Here is a 19,648-nt window from a genome sequence, read left to right as displayed (position 1 = left end):
AAAGCCAATAAGTATTAAACATTTCAGTTTATTAAACAAAATAGAGTTTTTACCAATAAAAAATATGGTCCAACTAATTGTACTGACACTGTGTGACAAGATATTGTGCTATTTTCGTTTCTGTTTTCTGCCCCAGCACGAAAATATCTCAGAATCTATCTTTTGCATATCAATATATATTGACTAACAGATGACCATAAAACCAAGATATGGTATTAACAAAGTTTTTAAAACATATAAGGTACATGAAATTACATTTTTTTTCATATTGTATCTTATAAACTATAAGGGCTTAAAACCATAGCTTCAACACAAGAAACAAATGATCAAAACTCTGCCCAAATATCTTATATCATGTATTAGACATACTTTTTTTTTTATTATATATAAATCAAACTGTAACTTACTCTTCTCTAAAATTAGTGGGGCGGGAAATTGAGAAAATAGTGCAAATGGTGATACAAGCATGAAACTTTCAGGAAATCATCTTTAGACCAAGTAGATTTCAAAAGTGAATTGGGCCCAAAGATATCTCTGCTCATTCAAGATGGCCGCCATTTTCAAAATGGCCGCCATATAAATTTGACGTACATAAATAGCTCATTCGGTAAAATTTTTGTAACGACCTGAAACTTACACCATAACATGTATAAAGTGTCTCCCTTACAAAAATTTAAATCTTACAAAATTCCGCTTTCATACCTTTTGTCAATCCAAGATGGCGTCCAATATGGCCGCCAATTTTATGCAAACTTGTTATACAATTTCTATAGTATAATCTATAGCACAAATTATGTTTATTTCGATAAAAAAGTGTTTCAACATATCAGAAATTATCAAATCATATGTAAATCATAATGAAAGTAAAGTTTTTTAAGTTTACGTCTAAAAATATCTTTAAAGATATCAAGAAAAAAATCTCATTTTTTTGCATATTTCTCTGATTTGGTTTTCTAAAAATTAAAAAACGTTACTTTATTTCTTATTTGTCATTTAATTAAAAATAGGGGTTTGTTGTTTACATGAAATAAAACCATAAAAACTGTAGGCCTTTTATTGTCAAAGTGGGTGGGGTAAATTTATCCGATAATTATAAAAGAAAAACAACAAAATTTGCACTGGTACATGTAGTTTGTTTCTTTTTCTTCACTTTTTCTGTTAATTCTTATGCAACTGTTCCCTATTAAAAAGCATTCTTTATTGGAAAAAGGTATTTTTGTCTCTCTTTGGTTTATACAGAATTTATTTTAGTTTGATTGTGTAGGAAGCTATAAAATATATGTCTTTCTTTGGGTCAACTAGGTGAGATAAAATATCAATAAATGCACATACATTCATTAGTATACGCTCACTTATTAAATTTGGTTGCATGATATTACTTGTTTCATGCATGGAGGTAAATTTAAGATGGAGAAGAAACTGTGACGTCTCACAGTTAAAATCAGTATCGGCGCAATTGTGTTCCCGCAAGTTATCATGTGTCGCGCGATTTTGCGAGATATGATGCATCCTGGGTAAAAGTAGCCAAAATACCGCCATATTGAATTCCTGGAGGAACATCAATAAGAAAGACTAAACAATTTCTACTTATATAAGAAGCAAAAGTTTTTTTCTAAAACGTACAAAACACACTTTTCCACACAAGTATTTCTCCGATGAAAATCCATGTCAATAATTCACAGATATGGCCGAAGTTTAACGATAGCGTGAAAATCGGAGACTAGCGGGAAAGCCGGATTATCACTGAAGCGCACAAAGGATTGTGGGTCTGAATCGGACTCTCGTCTATTTTCGGTGTTTCCTATCCGTTGTTTATATATTTGTACTTGTTTCAATATCTTGATATTATTTATGAATTTTTAATTGTAAAGATATATAAGAAGACAATTAATCAACAAATATGCTTTAAATAGCAAACATGCACATAAATAAGGTTGTCCATTAACGCATATTATTAACTAGTTCACAACGTCATATTGAAAATATTAAAATAACTCATGTAAAAATGAGTTATATGTAATACTTAAGGTACTGTCATTCTGCTATGTTTGTGAGAACGATATATCATTATATCACCTGACACATCAGTTTTTGATGATTAAAAAATATGTTTATCATAAATTATTTATATCTTTTTTTTAAAAAAGGGCAATGTGCCCCTATTCCCCCCATTGTTGGAAAAGGTCACAATTTTTTAAAACGAGGTAATTGGGGTTAATTTTGCCAAAACAAAATGTTTTGAATTTTTTGATTTTTTTAAAAGAAACACCCCAAACCAGTTCTCAAATTTTCTATGGAGGATTAAAAATATTAATATTCATATATGATCCAATAAAAGTACCCTTATTAAATTTAATCTTGTCCCATGATTTTTAAATATTTGTAGAGTATTCAGATTATAAAAAACTAATTAATGTCTAAAAGGGGTAGGCATTTTTAGGAATACAGATTTTTAACAAGTCTTGTAAAAAAAAGTAATAATTTTCAAACCCCTTTTATCAGAATCATAAAATTTTTTATGATTTAGTTTAAAAAAGAAGTTTTTTTGTTTCCTTTTTCAAGTCAGCATAAACCGGATGGCTTTGAGCTAATTTTTAATATGTTTAAGACACAATAGGGGAAAGTATATTTATACTCTATGCTATGAGATTTGCTTTTTGAAAAAGATTTTTTAAAAATTTTATATGTAAAATCATGACAAAAAGTGACGAAAAGAGGCTTTTTTAAATTTTTAAAGAGGTCTTCTCTACTTGACAATGTTATACCGGTATGTTGAATATCTAAGTTCTAGGCATTGTAGATCTGCAAAAGAGAACTTACATGTGATTTCCTATATAAGTATTTAGCTATATAAGTATTTCAAAACTAAGTGCCCCTTGTGGCAGGCCTTTTCATGCTCCTGCAGTCTAAAGTGGCTTTCCCTGGTATGTTACTTATGTTTGCATAGACTTAAAACTGTCTTAAAAATTTTCTCCGTAACTTAAGTTTACAGAGCAGAAAAATTATCATGAAACATCACTTTGTTATACCTCTATAAAAATTATAAATTATTAGCATAGGACCAAATCACTAAGTTTATATGGACTCATATAGGAATATAACTATATGAGTTTTTGTGTGAAACAGTTCTGAGTACATGTACCTATAGATATTGGGCATGTTTCCTTTAACGTAACCTTTACAAATAGTTCATAAATCATAACTGTATGTGGTGAAAAAAAATTGATACTCCTAACATGATCTTATCTTACTTCTGTATTAAAGAGTTATAGCAATTTTCCTGCAGTGGATCTTAGGCGAGTGGTCTAGGATTGTTTAATGGGAAACATGAAACTTGAATAATCTTTGACAGACAGTTAGTTTATATGTCAAATCATCAGCAAATATATGTGGGTCAAGCGATACTATTGATATACTTATTTCACTACACATAGATCATATAATGTATCAGTCGCCTTAATTTTACTTCGTATCTTTTTGAAAATACCATGTCTAGATATGTTATTCTATCAACAGTGCTCATTTAATTATACTTAATTACAATGACATGAAAGTAAATATAATTTTGAATCGTACTGTATCAAGCCTTCAGTATGACTATGATATCTCATGCAAAATTCTTTTTTCTCATTGTGTTGGCTTTAAAGCGGTTTTTATCTTTTCGTAAAGATATTGTGAAGGAATTAATTTTATTCGTAAATGAGACAATATTTAACGCATGTTTTGTCGATGTATATTCAGTCTACTATCGTTACAATTAACTGATAATATTAAGAATATTAAAACAAGTTATATCTTGCAAACAAATTTTATAATTGACTGTAATGTGCATTTACTGATATTTAAGCACACCCTCTAGACTTGAATGAAGACAAAAAATCCTTAAAAACCATTACTTTTTAACAGTGAATATTTTCCTAAAAATTCATAGAAAGTTTAACAAAAAGAAAAAAGAAAATTAACTTACAAACATTATTGTTTTTGTTTTTCAATTATCAGATACATTTACCCCACCAAAAAAAGAACAACAAATAAACCTACAGATTTTATGTTTACAATAAACACATAATATTAGTTAAATATCATATACACTTAAAGAAACTAAGTAACTTTTTGAGTTTAATACAATGAAGAAAACCATGTTAGAGAAATATGCAAATATTGGCACTGTTTCTTTGGTATTTTTAAAGATTTTTTTTTTGATAAATAACTTAAAAAGTTTGACTTACATTCTGGTTTACATATAATTTGATTAGTTTTGATATGTTTAAACACTTTTTATCGAAATATGCATAATTTGTGATACAAATTATATGACAAAGGAGATATAACAATTTTTTGCATAAAATCGGCGGCCATATTGGACGCCATCTTGAATTCTGAAGAGGTATGAACGCGGAATGTGTTCAAGATTTGAATTTTTGTGAAGGAGAACCTTTATACATGCTTTAGTGTAAGTTTCAGATCTGTACAAAAAATTTCACTTAATGCGCTATTATGTACGTCAAATTTATAGGCGGCCATTTTGAAAATGGCGGCCATCTTGGATGAGCAGAGATATTTTTGGGCCCACTTCACTTTTGAAATCTCTATAGTCTAAAGATGATTTCCTGAAAGTTTCATGCTTGTATCACAATTTGCACTATTTTAACAGGAGAGACCTTATTTCCCGCTCCACTAAATGGAAGAAGAAAAGAATCAATTTACTTACCATGAATCATAGCCATTTTGTCTGTCAGCTATAAGTTCATCAGACCCAGGATTATATTCTAATCTCTGAAAATATATAATCATACATACAACTGTCTATTTCTAATCAAGATCTTTCTTGCAAAAGGCACATTTTACCAGAAAAACATAATTAACTAGGAAAACCCATCTCCCGTTTTCAAGTCTATTTCCTAAATATAAGCTGAAAGAATGACCAGTTATCAGTGTATAGAGATAGGAACTTGTCACAAACACCAGTAAATATTAGTGTTATAGATAAGCTGTAAGTGGTCAGGTTTGTTTTTTCATTAACTCTCCTGACACTGGCACACAAATTTTATCCTACAGAGAACAAGAGATATATTTGTGAAACATGTATGCCGCCCTAACAGAAACTGATTATTCATCTTACATGGACTTGGATTTATAATGTTTCAAAGATCAGGACTGGTAATGTTCATTGTGATATTAAGTCTTCATTGCAAAGCACTGGTAATATAAGTACATGTACATGTTAATCTTACATAATTATAATGCGGAGCGGACGCCTTTTTAATGCAGAGGCCTTTTTAATTTAAAATACATGTATAATCTTTGTCATTCAAACCTTTTTTCTTTTTGTGGTCAAGTCCAAGGGTATCTTGACTTTTAACCTACTGACCTCAAAACCATAGGGGTCATTTACTAGTGATGACCTACCTTAAAATCAGATCTTGGGACTGAAGGCCAAAGCATTCTAGGTTATGGTCGGACAATGCTTTAGTGGTCAAGGGTTCAGTGACCTTAGCCTCTGACCTTCTGATCTTAGAATCAAACTAAAGGGTCACCAAATCTTAGGACTGTTGTGGAAAGTGTTCCCTAGTTATTAGTAGGACAAGCTTTAAGCAGTTAGAACCACAGCAGTCCAGAATAAATATAATAAATAAGGCAAGACTAATGTCCATATATGGTTTCATAATTTCTTATGTTATTGATCCAACAAGGATAACAGATTTAAAGGTTTATACATGTATGATGTAAGGACATACCTATCAACCCCATAATCACAAGTTCTTACTTTTATTGTGTGTTTATAAATAATGTAATTTCAGTTCAAAGCATTTTAGAAATGACTCATTTCATTGGAGCCACAATGAAATTTAATTGTCAAAAACTACAATTATATATACAATTAAATTTACAAAAGAAAAAAATGTGTGATTCTTTACTTTTATTATTATAAGAAGTAACTTCCACATCAGTTTCCCAAATGCCCAGGTCTAAAAATAGCTCTATCTATAGTAAGGCTACCCATTTGCAACCCTTTCTTTGCTATAATCCGCGCATGATAAACAGAAGTTTCTACATATTTATTCAAAGTACGGAACAATCCATTTTAATAATATATAGGTAAAATAAATGTTGCACACCCTATTAATTGTGTGTTTGACTAATAATTGTAAAAGTTTGTAATAAATGTCGCAATAGCTCAATCGGTAGAACGCTATGTTCAGAAAGCAGAAGGGTATCAGGCTTCAAAAAAAGATTTTGGGTTTGGTTTTTTTTTTCAGTTTTTTTTTTCGTCCTTCATGTAAGAAACTACATAATGATAATGCGTTTTTATCTGATTTATTTATGATACTTTTTAATGGAAGTATCTTCATCTCATTTATTTTACTATCTTTCTCATTTTTTGTATTATAAATTTCTTATTTTAAATGTATGATAATTAAACAAATTTTATGAGAGACAAAAATACAATATTGTTAAGTTCATATGCGTAACCATATATTTATTTTGCCAGACAGAGAGTAATTAAAAAAAGAAAGAATTAAAAAATGAAACAGTTTACACCAGGTTTCGAACCCATTAGCTGAATTCACATTCATATTAATAAGCGGTCTTATTTACTGTGCTATAGAGTCAAACGAAGATAATATCTCATAAAATAAAATTTGTATAACTTTTAATTCTAATGTAACAATTTGGTTAATCACTTGCAGTTTACCTTTGTTTACCTATGTTAATCTTTTAATGGACTGTGAACTGTCAAAAGTTCTGTTTATCGTGCTCGCACTATATGCCTCTTCATAATCAACCTTTAGAAAAACAAAACATCCTGAATCTTCTAACACAAATCACACTTTCCATGCATTTTACTGTTATAAATTCTCAAACAAATAAATACATAATGCTACATGCACTGTTGGTAAATGGGTAGGTGATATTTTTAGCTTTTACCTAATACCATTTTCTGCTATTTATAGACTGAATGTCACTATATTATTTATAGGTCAATATTCAAATGAAAAAATCTTAGTTACTATGTCCAATTTCAGGGAAACAAACTTTAGTTCACACAAAACTTTAAAATGGAATATGTGTCAAGTTTTTTTCCCTCTCAACATGGGGCTTTAAAGCAGCACGCCTCCAGATTCATGCTAATTTTCATGAAAATTTTGAAAATGTATTTCAATGTATAATATCATGAAGTTACCAAATGGAAGCAATATACCGGTACACATTGACTATGACACTAATAACCCACGTTAATTACCAAAAAATGGGTCAAAATATACATAATTAGCCCTTACTGCGTTAGTAACGAAGAAGAAATATAGTTGTAAAAACTGAAAAATAAGTCATTAACTGCACATAAAATGTAATATACTATTTGAATCTTGAATCCTTTTACTATTCCTTAAATCCTAGTACATTTCTCTCAAGTTTGATTTTATTGAAATATTTTGACTGATCTGGAGGCATGCAGCTTTAAGTAGGGGTATAAAAGTTTAGACTGATATACCTCAAAACCTGCAAGTACATGTATTCAGGGCCATTAAAAATAATGGACAGAAAAGGCAGTATTAGAGTTTTTGACTTTTATCTACTATAAGAATAAGCTTAATGAATAAATTAACAATTTGGTGATACTTTGTTTTAGTTAAATGAGTTACATTAAATTTTTCATCAATTACCATTAATAATTCACATCTTTGTAATCTTAATTCTTTTTTCGAATTTTTACAAGTTATTTTTCATCCCTTCTTTTGATTCTCAAAACAAGGTCAAGATTACATGGCAGCATGCCTATCAGTAAATTTTCTTGTGTAAAACACATCAGAAAATACAAAAGATAGACTTAAGGTAAAAACACAATAAGTATTTAAAAAATAAATTTGAGAAAAACAAATAGTTACGAAAATGCAAAATCTTATTATATCAAACAAACAAAAATGGATCAAAGACAGAAATGACCGGGTTGCATTTGTATACCAAATATCAAGAGGTTGTGATGTTACTAAAATTTTCTACCATTGACCATTAATGTTGAAAATTTAACTAAGTCGGTCCACAGGAAGTGGATGAGCAACAGACCTGAAATCAAAGCCCAAAGTATGGGACCAAATGTAAATGCTGTATACCAAATATCAAGAGGCTGTGACAAATAGTTCCTAATAAAAATGTTATGAAAATTTCCTACCATTGACCATTTATGTCAAAAATCCAACTAAGTCAGTAAACAGGGAAGTGGATGAGCGACAGACCTGAGATCGAATCCCACAGTATAAGACCACATATTAATGCTATATAACTAAATATCAAGAGACTGTGATAGGTAGTTGCACAGAAAACTGTTACGAGATTTTTTCCCCGCCCACTCACCCACAGCCCGACATTCACCATACTATAACCCTGGTTTGCACATGTCATGATGAGCATCCCAGGCAATAAATTATTTGTTTAGGAAAATCTACCTTGCAAAACCGGACAAATATTTTGAAGTACATGTATTTGTGTATTATGTATAATAGATGGGTCAAAATCTTCAAGTTAAGTTGTGAAAAACTTCCAATATCCAGTTAACTTGCTATAAAATTCAAACTATATGAGAAGACGATATATATATATCAGTATATGGGAATATAACATATTTTAATTGACTGTGTAAATACAATTAAGGGAAATACATTACAACAAGTAGCCATGTATGAATATTTCATCAAATACTTTTCTTACCACAAATTAGTACTAGTTTTTATTCATTTTTCACAAAATTAAATTTATTGGTAGATGCTTAGCGAATTAGTATGACAGCTTTAAAAATAGTAACATAGCGATGTGTTGTTTTACTGGCAGACTTAGAAAACCCAAACAGGACGTTTCGGCCCCAAATCAAATCAGCTCCTGTGCAAAAATCGGCCCCTAGATGTTTCGGCCCTTTTCGCGAGACGTTTCGGCCCTTTTTTATTACAGTTTTATTAAAGTATTAAAGGAATTTTTATACTTAAAATCGTTAAAAATTTTAGTATATTGATCGATTGATTGATGGCAACAATTAAGACACTTTAAATAATCCTTAATTAATAATACATTATAGATCTTTCGATCTCTTAATTTCACTATTTAGATAAATGTTTTTTTTCAAGGTGTAACAATAAATAAAGACACTTAATCCTTGATTTATAAGACAGTTGACAAACTGCAAAAACTTTTTGATTAACAAAGTTAATTACAATTATATCCCAAAAACATTATCTTTTGATCTCTATTTATCATAGAACAGCTATTTAACTATTTAGATATATTATGTTGTTGTTTTTATTTTGAAGGTGTAACAAATCAATTATTTATAGCTAATTGCTAATTAGCGGCTAGTAATATCAAAGATTTTTAACTTATGATTTGTTATAATTCCTTGATAATATTTTGAATTATTATTGCAACGTTCTGATTGAAAATCTGTCACTTTTATTGTAAAAAGTTGTTATTTATAAAAATAGATTCTGTTTACAATGTATTGTTTGTAAGTACAGGTATAATTTTTTAAAAATATGTGTTGTTTTGCATTGCTGAAACTCGTCACTTACTATTAATTTAATAGTTCTTGATAATAAATGTTTGTTTCATGTATTCAAATGTTCTGTGTCTTGCTTTTTAATCATTCAAATTTAAAGAATGCTTGTTGATAATAAGCAGATACAAATCTGTTTCAGTGATCGTGTACTATGCTTTGTTTAATAAAGTTTATAAATGTTCTGTTCTGTTTGTTTAGATTACTAAGTTTAGATATTTTAGCGTCATTCAATTACAAATAAAAATAATTATTCAATTAGTTCTCTCGTTCCTTTTATTCATTCATTTATTGAAATGCTTTTAAAATTCTGGTTTAAACACGTAAAGGTAAGACTTATTCTTTACTATATATGGGGCCGATTTGGCAAAAGGCCGAAACGTCTGGGGCCGAAACGTCTTGGGTAATTTGGGGCCGAAATGACTCGAAATCTTAGAAAACGTACTGTGATAGATGTTACCCGTGATAACACGTACAGGAGTATACATGTATTATAAGTTAGAAATGAATGTCCATGCCTTAAATCCTGAGTCAGTAAACATGAATCCTCCGTAATTTGGATTTTTTTTGGGTCCCATGTCCAGTTAAGCGAGTTTTCACTGTGCATAATAATAATATAAGAGTGTACAGGTATACTGATAGTTGTGCATTGCACCTGTGTTTCATCTAATAATCTTCTTCAGCAAATAATAATTTCATCCTAGGTTTGTTCTGTTATTTGATGGTGGGTTAAATAAGGCTTACATTCCTGGTTGATAGTACTACCAGGGACAAATACAGACTTAAATGAATAAAATAACTAGGTCAAATTTGTTTTCTTAATCAAAGATGGGTGGGGTTTTACTAAATTAGACAATTAGCGCAAATAAATTGCGTGTTTCTTTTGAAATGAATTAAAAACATTTCTCAAAACACGGAATACGTTTCGGCAGTTGTTTGCATTTTAAAAGCTCCTTATTTACCTGTTTTACGCAAATAGTAGCACTGTAAAAACCTTCGAAATTAACTAAATTCCCAAATTGACAATCACCTGTTACACTTCCGGTTTAAGCATTCTATTTCCTGTCAATTGAGATAGATTTAAGTCATGTTAAATTGTATCTTACAGATTTGCATGATAATATTAGTGAATAATTAATAAAACATATTCAATTGCATCTTCTAATTTCGCAGTTACAATGACAATCGGTATCTATTTTTTGTTTCTTTTCGATGCTGAAACTAATAATAATTTCGTACCCAAAATCTTTCGTACCTTAGTAGGGAAACAGAGGTGACATAATTTTGGGACAGCATTCTGAGATAATAATAATCATAATAAATGTTAACTCATTAACACGAGACAATTAGAAATTTTCTTCAGCTATCTTTTCCACATTTTTTTCTATTTTATATTTATAACTAAAAAATAGAAATTTAATGTGTCTGAAAGAGTCGCAGTGGACCAACTAAATTACTAATTGTACTATGGGATATTGTGCTTATTGTGTATGAACAACTTCTCCTCTCAAGAAGCGGGATTCTGACCCAGAAAAAAATATTTAAGAATATAGCTTTGGCAGTCGGTCAAAATATTTTGACTAAATCTCAGTGCCGCCTATAATTAAGTAATAAAAATGTTATGACAAGACACCATTCACAAATTCGAAAACCTAGCTAAACGCCATTTTCCGGTACTTTCTGTACATAGCTCTGGGGAATTCACCTAATGGAGTGTAATACTAATAGCGAACTTGATGTTTTCGGCCTTTTTTTAAATTAAATTGAAATAAAACAGTTATTTCTTTATAAGAAAATAATTAAATATCATTGTATGAATAATTCCATACAAAAAATAAAGTAAATACACATGTTTACGCAGAAAATAACCTTATTTATTATTGAAGATTCCACTACATCTGTTTTAATTTTATTGATTTTCATTATAAACAATTTATTTTTTGAAAAATTTGCAATAAATTTTAAAGGAATATTGATAATTTTCAAATACATCAATTTATTTTACCTTAAACAGTAAAATAATGATAGAAAATAGAAATATCATGTACTTCATTTGGTGTAATTCCCCAGAGCTAAATCCGTAACGGACTGGAAAACGGTGTTTAGCTAGGTTTTCGAAAAGGTCAATAGTTTGTATTTGTAAAAGAATTTGCAATTAAAAACCTTTTAAAGTATAAGACATAATGGCTGATAAAAACAGTGGTTTTTTTTTATATGCATAAGGCCTTATATAATTTTAGAGTGACTGCATAAATTTCTCCGTTTAGTCTGACTGTCTGAATAGGTGCATAAAACTTGAAAAATGAAAGTTCAAGGTTTTTACAATTAAATGCACAATTGTCTTTCCTAGGGCTTTATATCATTATTACGCTCTCATGCAGTTGTCCTACTCCCTATCCCTGAGAGTTCAGTACAGCTGTATATCAAGCATTGAATTGAATCTAGTTTCTAGCCCCCTTGATTTTAACATTTTATCTTTTCTTCTTTTAACCTCTTTTTATAGTTGGGACCTAATTTTAGCCAAATTAATTTGACCTGAACGGTTTGACCCATTTTACAGACTGTTTTTTGATATTGTCAAAGTCAAACTGTTAAGCTTGGAAAATGACATCATCTGTCCAAAAATATCTGGTTGTCTCTTTGACAAGTCTAATAAGTTTGACTAACCAAATTTTTGACATTTGAACATGTCTACATCCGCTGAAGGGGTTTGACATTAATGATAGATGAATAGATACTGTAGACTAATGTGGCTTCAACAAACTGAGAAAAAATAACTCGTGAGCACAAAATAATAAGAATCATAAGAAAACTAAAGGTCACCATCTTAGATCCATAACTTTGGCATGAGTTTTGACTGAATTGTGTCATTTTTAATTGGCCCTGGCATTAACTTCCAGGTTGAAGTTTTTACTTTTAGTGCAACTTCTTGTACAACTTCATCTCACCAACCATATATATTGCTGGAAACTTCACATATGCCTGTCAAAAATCAATTAGAAGTCACTGTCCAAATCCCAAGACTCAGTTACATAGGGTACTACCATCTTGTGATTCAATTATCCAGATCAAGCACTGAAAGTAGTCAGGCATGTTTCCATTCTGACAGCTCTTGTTTGTATTTTAATTAATACATTTGTGTTATTTTTGCAGTAACAGCAGCTTGGCTGATAGTAGTTGCTGGGTTCTGGGGAGCAACAAATCCATTCATTAAGCGAGGGAGTAAAGGGATAGAATCCATCAAGGAATCATCACCTTTCAAGCAATTTATAGCAGAGTTGCTGTTCCTGATAACGAATTGGAAGGTATGGTGTATATCATCAGTAATTGGAATTTGAGGTTTATAATTGGGAAAATTTCATGTATCATTTTTTTATTCGTGTTTAAAAAAGAGTGGGGATCACCCTTGGTGGATGCTGGGTATTGGCAGCATAGTCATGGAGGGTATTTAAGTATTTCTGGATACAAATGTTCACCACCATAAGACATAATATCATGGGTATAAACTAGGTCAAAGGTCTAGGTCACACTTAAAGGTTGCACTTTGTCCTGTACAAAACTTGTACAAGCATTGGGAGATTTTTATATAACATGGCAGAAATGTTCACCATTGTGAGGCTGAGTGTCACAAACAAAATTCTGTTGCCTGTTGCCACTGTCAAGATATTGACAACTTTGTTATCTTGAATTGAGTTATAGAATTACAAATGTTTACAATTATTATGATACTGAGCATTGTCAGCATAAGTCCGGTCAATATGTGCAAGATCAAGGTCAGCAAAGATGATTAAACATAAACATTTGTCCTGGACTATATCTTCTACATGCATAGAAGGATATAAGTTCTTGACACAAATGTAATTCATTGCAAGATTCAATGTTGCACACATGAATCAGGTTTCTATGACAAAGGTCAAGGTCACACTTGAAGGTCAGAGAAAACAATTCTCCATAGTAAAACTTACACATACATAGAGGGATTGTTATGTAACTTCACAGTCCATCATTATTAGGCATCGGCCATGGCCAAGGTCACAAGCAGATATCCAAGGTCAGATAAGAAGATGAAAATGTTAGCGTTGATCATTTACTCATTATGAATTGTTTAAATATTCACTGTGTCCAGTATGACATTATGTATTATTGATTTTTTTTCAGTATTTGTTACCATTTCTCATCAATCAAGCTGGATCTGTACTATACTACATTACTCTGGCATCTGCAGGTAACTTTACATATTTATGTAAATTAAATAGGGCTTTCTTGGAACCATTCAAGGTTGAATTTTCAAAATTTATGAAATAGCATCTTTAACATTGTTTCCCCAAACTGTAATTTTTTTGTACTTCCTTTCTATTTTATGTTTAATATGAAATACATAAACGCTCAGAATCTGCTTTAAATGTTAGGCACTGTAGATTTTTTGGGTAAAGCTATGGCATAATAGATCTATATCAGTATAATTAAAATATTTGTTAATAAATCTGTAGAATAGGACTTGTGCTATAAACTTGTGGTTGAGATAAAATACCTAGCCAGTATAAAAATTGTAACAGCTTGTGGATAAGATGCTTTACCCTTAACTTACACAGTGATAAGCCACTGTCGCCAGTATTGAGCCAGGCCAGCGTGTATACCCATACATAATGATCAGTCTGTATATACTGTTAGTGGGTCAAGTTTTGTATTTTCATATTGAAATCTTTGAAACTTTGAATATCTGGAAAAAAATCCCTCAGAAGCAATAAAATCAGCTAAATTGCATGAAAATTGCAGACTGTTAGATTGAGTCTGTACATGAGAGATAATGAAAATGTGCAACATCCCTCACGCCTCAAAGTGCTGCCCCCAAAGTCAAAAAATGGGCAATTCCATAACACAAATTTATCAAGTAAAGGGTTAAATACCAGTAACTGTACTATAAACAATTTGAATGTTAACACAAATGTAACACTTTTTTCAGTAATGCTATATAGTGTATATAGTTTTAGCAGAATGTAGTATGTCTTGTCTTTTGTTTTCAGATCTATCTCTTGCAGTACCTATCACCAATTCTCTGACATTTATCTTCACAGCCATATCTGGCCATCTTCTAGGAGAAAGGATTGAATCTAAAAGTTGGTTTCTACAATACATTATATATATTGTCAAACAGTTATATTAACTCATATGATAAATAGTTTATATCTTTTGAATGGCTTTCAAGTTTTTTACCTCATCAGAGCAGAACACGCTCAAGGTAAGCTTTTGTGATCACTTGTTGTCCAGTGTTTATCTGCCTGACTGTTTGTTCGTACATCCACACTTTTTGTAATCAACAATCAATTAACTATTAGTATATACAGAAACTTTGAAAATCATACTTCTAAAAAACTGTTAGTAAGAATTTGTTATTATTAAATAAAAATGGTCTTGAGTTGACGATCTTTAGTTGAACATTTTTCAAATTATTGAATTTGATAATAAAAAAACCCTGGCTGCTAGAATAAAAATTTGTGTACTTTTAGCTCCACTATTCAAAGAAAAAGCTCAGTGATTGTCATGTTCTTTAAGTGGGATCCGCTTTGGTTTGGGTTTACCATTTTTGGTTAAATTTTTGTTAATGGTTATTAACTTAGATACTGAAGAAAAGCTATTACATTGAAAGATTAGGGTTACTGGGACCTGTAATAACAAATTTCAAAGTGCATTGACCATTGTAGATGCATCTTGATGAGTTTTATCTGTCACACCCATATTCAGGTCAAAAGGTCATAAGTCAAGTTGATCTTTAAATTAGGGTATCTCTTTATGTACAACAAAATATCCAGATCTGAGAAATGTGGAGCATACTGCTCTACAGACAGCTCTTGTTATATCAATTTACAGAAATGATCCTACCATGACATCAGCATTGTTAAAAAAGAACTTGTCAATGTTTCAAAAGTCTTTTTTCCTGTATGTTCTTGTCACCATTTTTAGTTTGTAACAGAAAAATGTGTACATTAGAAAAAATTCTGCCTTAGCTTGAAGTGAAAATAAGTAAGTTTTATGCAAGAGAAAGAATAAATAATGTAAAGAGTAAGTAAGTTGTGCAAACCAGACAGAATAAGGAAGAATTGTGGACAGAATAAGTAGGTACTATTTAAATTGTTTTAAATTTTACTATCAATCTTATGTATATTATATTATTTTTTATTTCAGAGACTATTATAGGAATGCTGCTGGTGGTATGTGGTGTTACATTATGTGTCCTTGACAAGATCAGTTGATGGAAATTCTAGAACTTGAATAGTTTGCCAGCTATTTTTCTTAATAGTAAGAAACAATTATAACATAATTAGAAGTCAATTAGTTTTATATCTTGTCCTGTAATTATCATCATCTAGGACAAAATGATGATATGTTATATTCTAATTTGTCAAAATGTGCCAAAGTTTTATGAACTTGATATTCTTTGTCACAGTATCTTACATGTGCATTTGAGCCGTGTCACGACAAAACCAACATAGTGGGTTTGCAACCAGCATGGATCCAGACCAGCCTGCGCATTCGCGCAGTCTGATCAGGATCCATGCTGTTCGCTATCAGTTTCTCTACTTGTAATAGGGTTTGTAAACAAACAGCATGGATCCTGATCAGACTGCGCGGATGCGCAGGCTGGTCTGGATCCATGCTGGTCGCAAACGCATTACGTTGGTTTTGTCGTGACACAGCTCATTTTTCTTTGTCACAAGACCATAGTTTTATGAACAGTACTCTTTTCACAAGGCTCTATAGTTTTATGAACATTATTCTTTGTCACAAGGTCCTATGGCTTCAGGAAATTATTCTTTGTCATAAGGCCCTTTGGTTTTATCAACATACTAGGCCTTAGAAGAAGAAACCCTTTAAAGGAAAAACATTTTAATCAACTATTTTTTTTTTGCTTGAAAAATAGGGAGAGTTATTGTACTCAGGTGTCAGCATCACACTTTTGTTAAGTTTTTCCATGTAAGTTGGTATTTCAAAAACTACTGAAGGGAATGGTTTGAATTTCACACACTTATTTGAGTCCATAAAAAGTTTTAGAATAGTCGAGCATGCAGTCCTACCAAAAGGTTGAATTTAATATTTTGAATGCCAAATATTACTTTTACATGTACATAAATCATTCATACTGATCATCCATGGCTAAATTAGCTGAACCATGCCAAATATAAAATGCACATGAAACACCACATTAGGTTTAGTTTGCCCTTACTGTAAATTATACACATGTCGTTCATTGCTTTAATATCAAAGTTATAAATTGATAAACTGATTGTAGCTAATCACAAACAATATCCTGTTGGTGTTTATGTAACATTTCCCTGTAATTTCTCTCTTTATTGACCAATGGCATACAATAGAATATTTACTTTTTCTTCGTTATTTCAACCTTTTGCATATTCTTATTGACAGAATTGCAGCTGTCCTAATTGTAAGTTTATCCGTAATATCATGATATCATAAGACTTGTTTATATTTTGTGTCAGTGTTAGTATGCTTAATAATATTTTCTTATTGTTTAAAGATACCTTGTAATAAACTTTTTTTATATATAGTTTCTGTTATTGACCATTTGACTATATAATATGCTTAAATGTTATGTAAACTGTTTACCCATGTGCATATTGCCTGAAATTATTTTGGAAATTTACTCTTAAAAACTCTTCATAATAATAGTAATAGCAAGCTAGAAATTGTAAAAGCCACTTGGTATATTATTTTCAAACATGTTTCAAGAAATTATATAAGGCATCTTGTTTATCTTAACTAAACTTTTTGTATTTTTTACAGGACAAAGAGGAAAAGTTGTGAAGAAATAATGTTCTGACATGAACCTGGAGACTGAGCATGAGTGGCTATTCTCTAGGTATAGGAAAAGACAAGTCTGCTCCTCCTTACAATATGATCAGACTGTATGCTTGATTATAACATTTACAGTTCCATTGTTTCGTGCCAGATTATAAAATATTATGTACTTATATTGTTTCAACTGGAAATGGAAGTATTCAGATTTTTGGTCACCTGAGCACAGGGTGAACTTTTGTGATGGCAATGTGTCTATCATAAATGGTCAGTCATAACCCACAATTACTTTAAACATGTTATATTCCTAAACCATCGATCTTCAAAGAAATAATTTTTAGGTGACCTTCTTCAAAAGATATTTGGTATTTCCAGTCTGATCCATAAGTAGGTCACAAAACCTAAAATTAGACTATAATAATAAAATCATTAAAAATTGTCTCCTTAGAAACTAACAAGAACTTAAATATTGGGCATGTACCATAAAACTTGCATAACCTTTTGGTCTTCTAAAATAGATACACATATAAAAATTATGACCCCTAGTTTATAAGGAAAACCTAGCAAGTTTTATTGTGAGCAATGGCAATCCCCAGAGCTTAGATATATAGCATCACCTAGTGGCCTTCTACAAAAGTGATATAAATCCTACCCCTGTGGTCAATTTTGACTCCTGCCCAAGGGGTCACGTACAGTAGTTTACAAAAACTGAGCTTAGATATTGGGGATGCAGCCTTTTGAAGTAGACCTCCACAAATATTTATTTATCATAAAATGATTAATCATGCCCCTGTGATTAAAAGTGCCTCTCCCTTTGGTAATGTAGGCTATAAACACTTCTGTTATGAAAAACTGAGATGTTTCATTGCAGACAACTACAAATATTCATCAATTATGCAACTTTTTCAAGAATATCAAATCAAGTATGACTCTATGTTGAAGGATTGGGACTTTTCTAGCAATATATGTTTATTTTAAGGTCATCAGTACCTATTCGTTTATTTATATCATATTTTCCCCTTTTACAAAATGTTGCAATTATACTATTTTCTATGAATAAAATTATTTTTCAATACAACTGACATGTTTTCTTGTTTATTTAGTTTTACAAATAATTTCATAAGGAACAATGTCCAGTTTTTCAGCAAAAATATGTAAAGAACCTGTTTTGACTTAGCAATCTATAGCACAATGATCTGTGATCACTCAAGAATCTAGAATTTGTCAATTGGGTCTGGCCACACATATAAACACTGTCTTCTAAATCCTTTTTGTCATAATTAGAACAGAACTGTTCTTTAAGTGCTTCTTTTGAAAGTGCTATATAAAACTGTATTCTAGTTGCCATGGTTATGAAAATATATAATGATTGCCTTGTAAAACGGTGATTTTGATGTTTTATAGAAATGTTCTGCCTGACTTGGTAAAGTAACATCTCATGTAAATATAGCCTCAAATGGCTTTTCCAACTAGCACAAAAGACATCTTGAGATTCAATTTTCAAGGCTACCTCGTTACATTGTCAAAGGTTACTGTACATTTAGGTTCTCATTGACCGCCGAACAGAGACTTACTTTTGGCTCAAAATTTATATCCAGACTGGCTAATACGCCGTTGAAAAATGCATAGTGATAAATTATCTCTTCGTGCTTCAAAGTTAATCCTTTAAGGGCATGACTGGTGACATGCCGGGACCCTTCTCAACAGCAAAAGCTGAGTTAGTGTCTTAACGGTTGGATGGTCTCTCATTAAATATATGATACATACACACGAACGCACACACATATACATACATACAATTCAAGTGGCCGATAGTCATACAGTGCATCGTGACCCTCTAGATTATTACCTTAATTAATACTTTCTTAAAATCAAACAAATATATTAATGTGTACCAAGTGTTATTCATGAATAGAAGGTTAAACTGCGCTAAAAGTATCCGTACAAGGAATCTAGAATACAGAAGTGAACCCCGATTTGGACGTCCTGCATTGGCAACAGTGATGTTGCGCCAGTAAAAGTATCTACAGAGAAAGATGGCCGATACATAGTGGAGGAGATAAGTCATTCATGTATCATTAAGACGTCACCATTTTTTCATCGTTATACTGACAGACGTTTTAAAGATACGTAAATGTAGCCTGTATACCATACCTCCAAATTTTTGCGTGGCATAGAAAGATAACGCATAAATTGAAATCATCGTGACTTGAAAATAAAATAAAGATTTAATTTTATGAGCCAATGGGGTAAAGAAGAAAACAGGGTGCTAATGGGTGAAACTAATGAAGG

General features: G+C 31.0%; 2 protein-coding genes across 2 annotated transcripts in view; one reads left to right on the top strand and one right to left on the bottom strand.

Moving 5' to 3' along the window:
* Positions 1 to 10,636, bottom strand: part of LOC132753279 (multiple PDZ domain protein-like) — a 207,260-nt gene extending 196,624 nt beyond the window's left edge. Inside the window, exons 1-2 of the mRNA XM_060743733.1 lie at positions 10,507 to 10,636; positions 4,712 to 4,776 (exon numbers count right to left, since the gene is read on the bottom strand). Coding sequence (XP_060599716.1) covers positions 4,712 to 4,727 — 16 coding nt within the window. The 5' untranslated portion in view covers positions 4,728 to 4,776; positions 10,507 to 10,636. The remainder of the gene's footprint in view (positions 1 to 4,711; positions 4,777 to 10,506) is intronic.
* Positions 10,592 to 18,434, top strand: LOC132753278 (transmembrane protein 234 homolog). The gene is made up of 6 exons (XM_060743732.1): positions 10,592 to 10,732; positions 12,698 to 12,849; positions 13,703 to 13,769; positions 14,569 to 14,661; positions 15,728 to 15,841; positions 17,345 to 18,434. Exons 1-5 carry the CDS (start codon positions 10,723 to 10,725, stop codon positions 15,793 to 15,795), a joined length of 390 nt encoding a protein of 129 aa, XP_060599715.1. The 5' UTR covers positions 10,592 to 10,722; the 3' UTR covers positions 15,796 to 15,841; positions 17,345 to 18,434.
* Positions 18,435 to 19,648: the final 1,214 nt, after the last annotated feature.

The sequence above is a fragment of the Ruditapes philippinarum genome, unplaced genomic scaffold (assembly GCF_026571515.1).
Source record: "Ruditapes philippinarum isolate M1 unplaced genomic scaffold, ASM2657151v2 ctg641_1_1_1_1, whole genome shotgun sequence".
Lineage (NCBI taxonomy): Eukaryota > Metazoa > Mollusca > Bivalvia > Venerida > Veneridae > Ruditapes > Ruditapes philippinarum.
The sequence above is the reverse complement of the archived record's forward strand: the minus strand, read 5'-3'. Positions and strand labels throughout refer to the sequence as shown.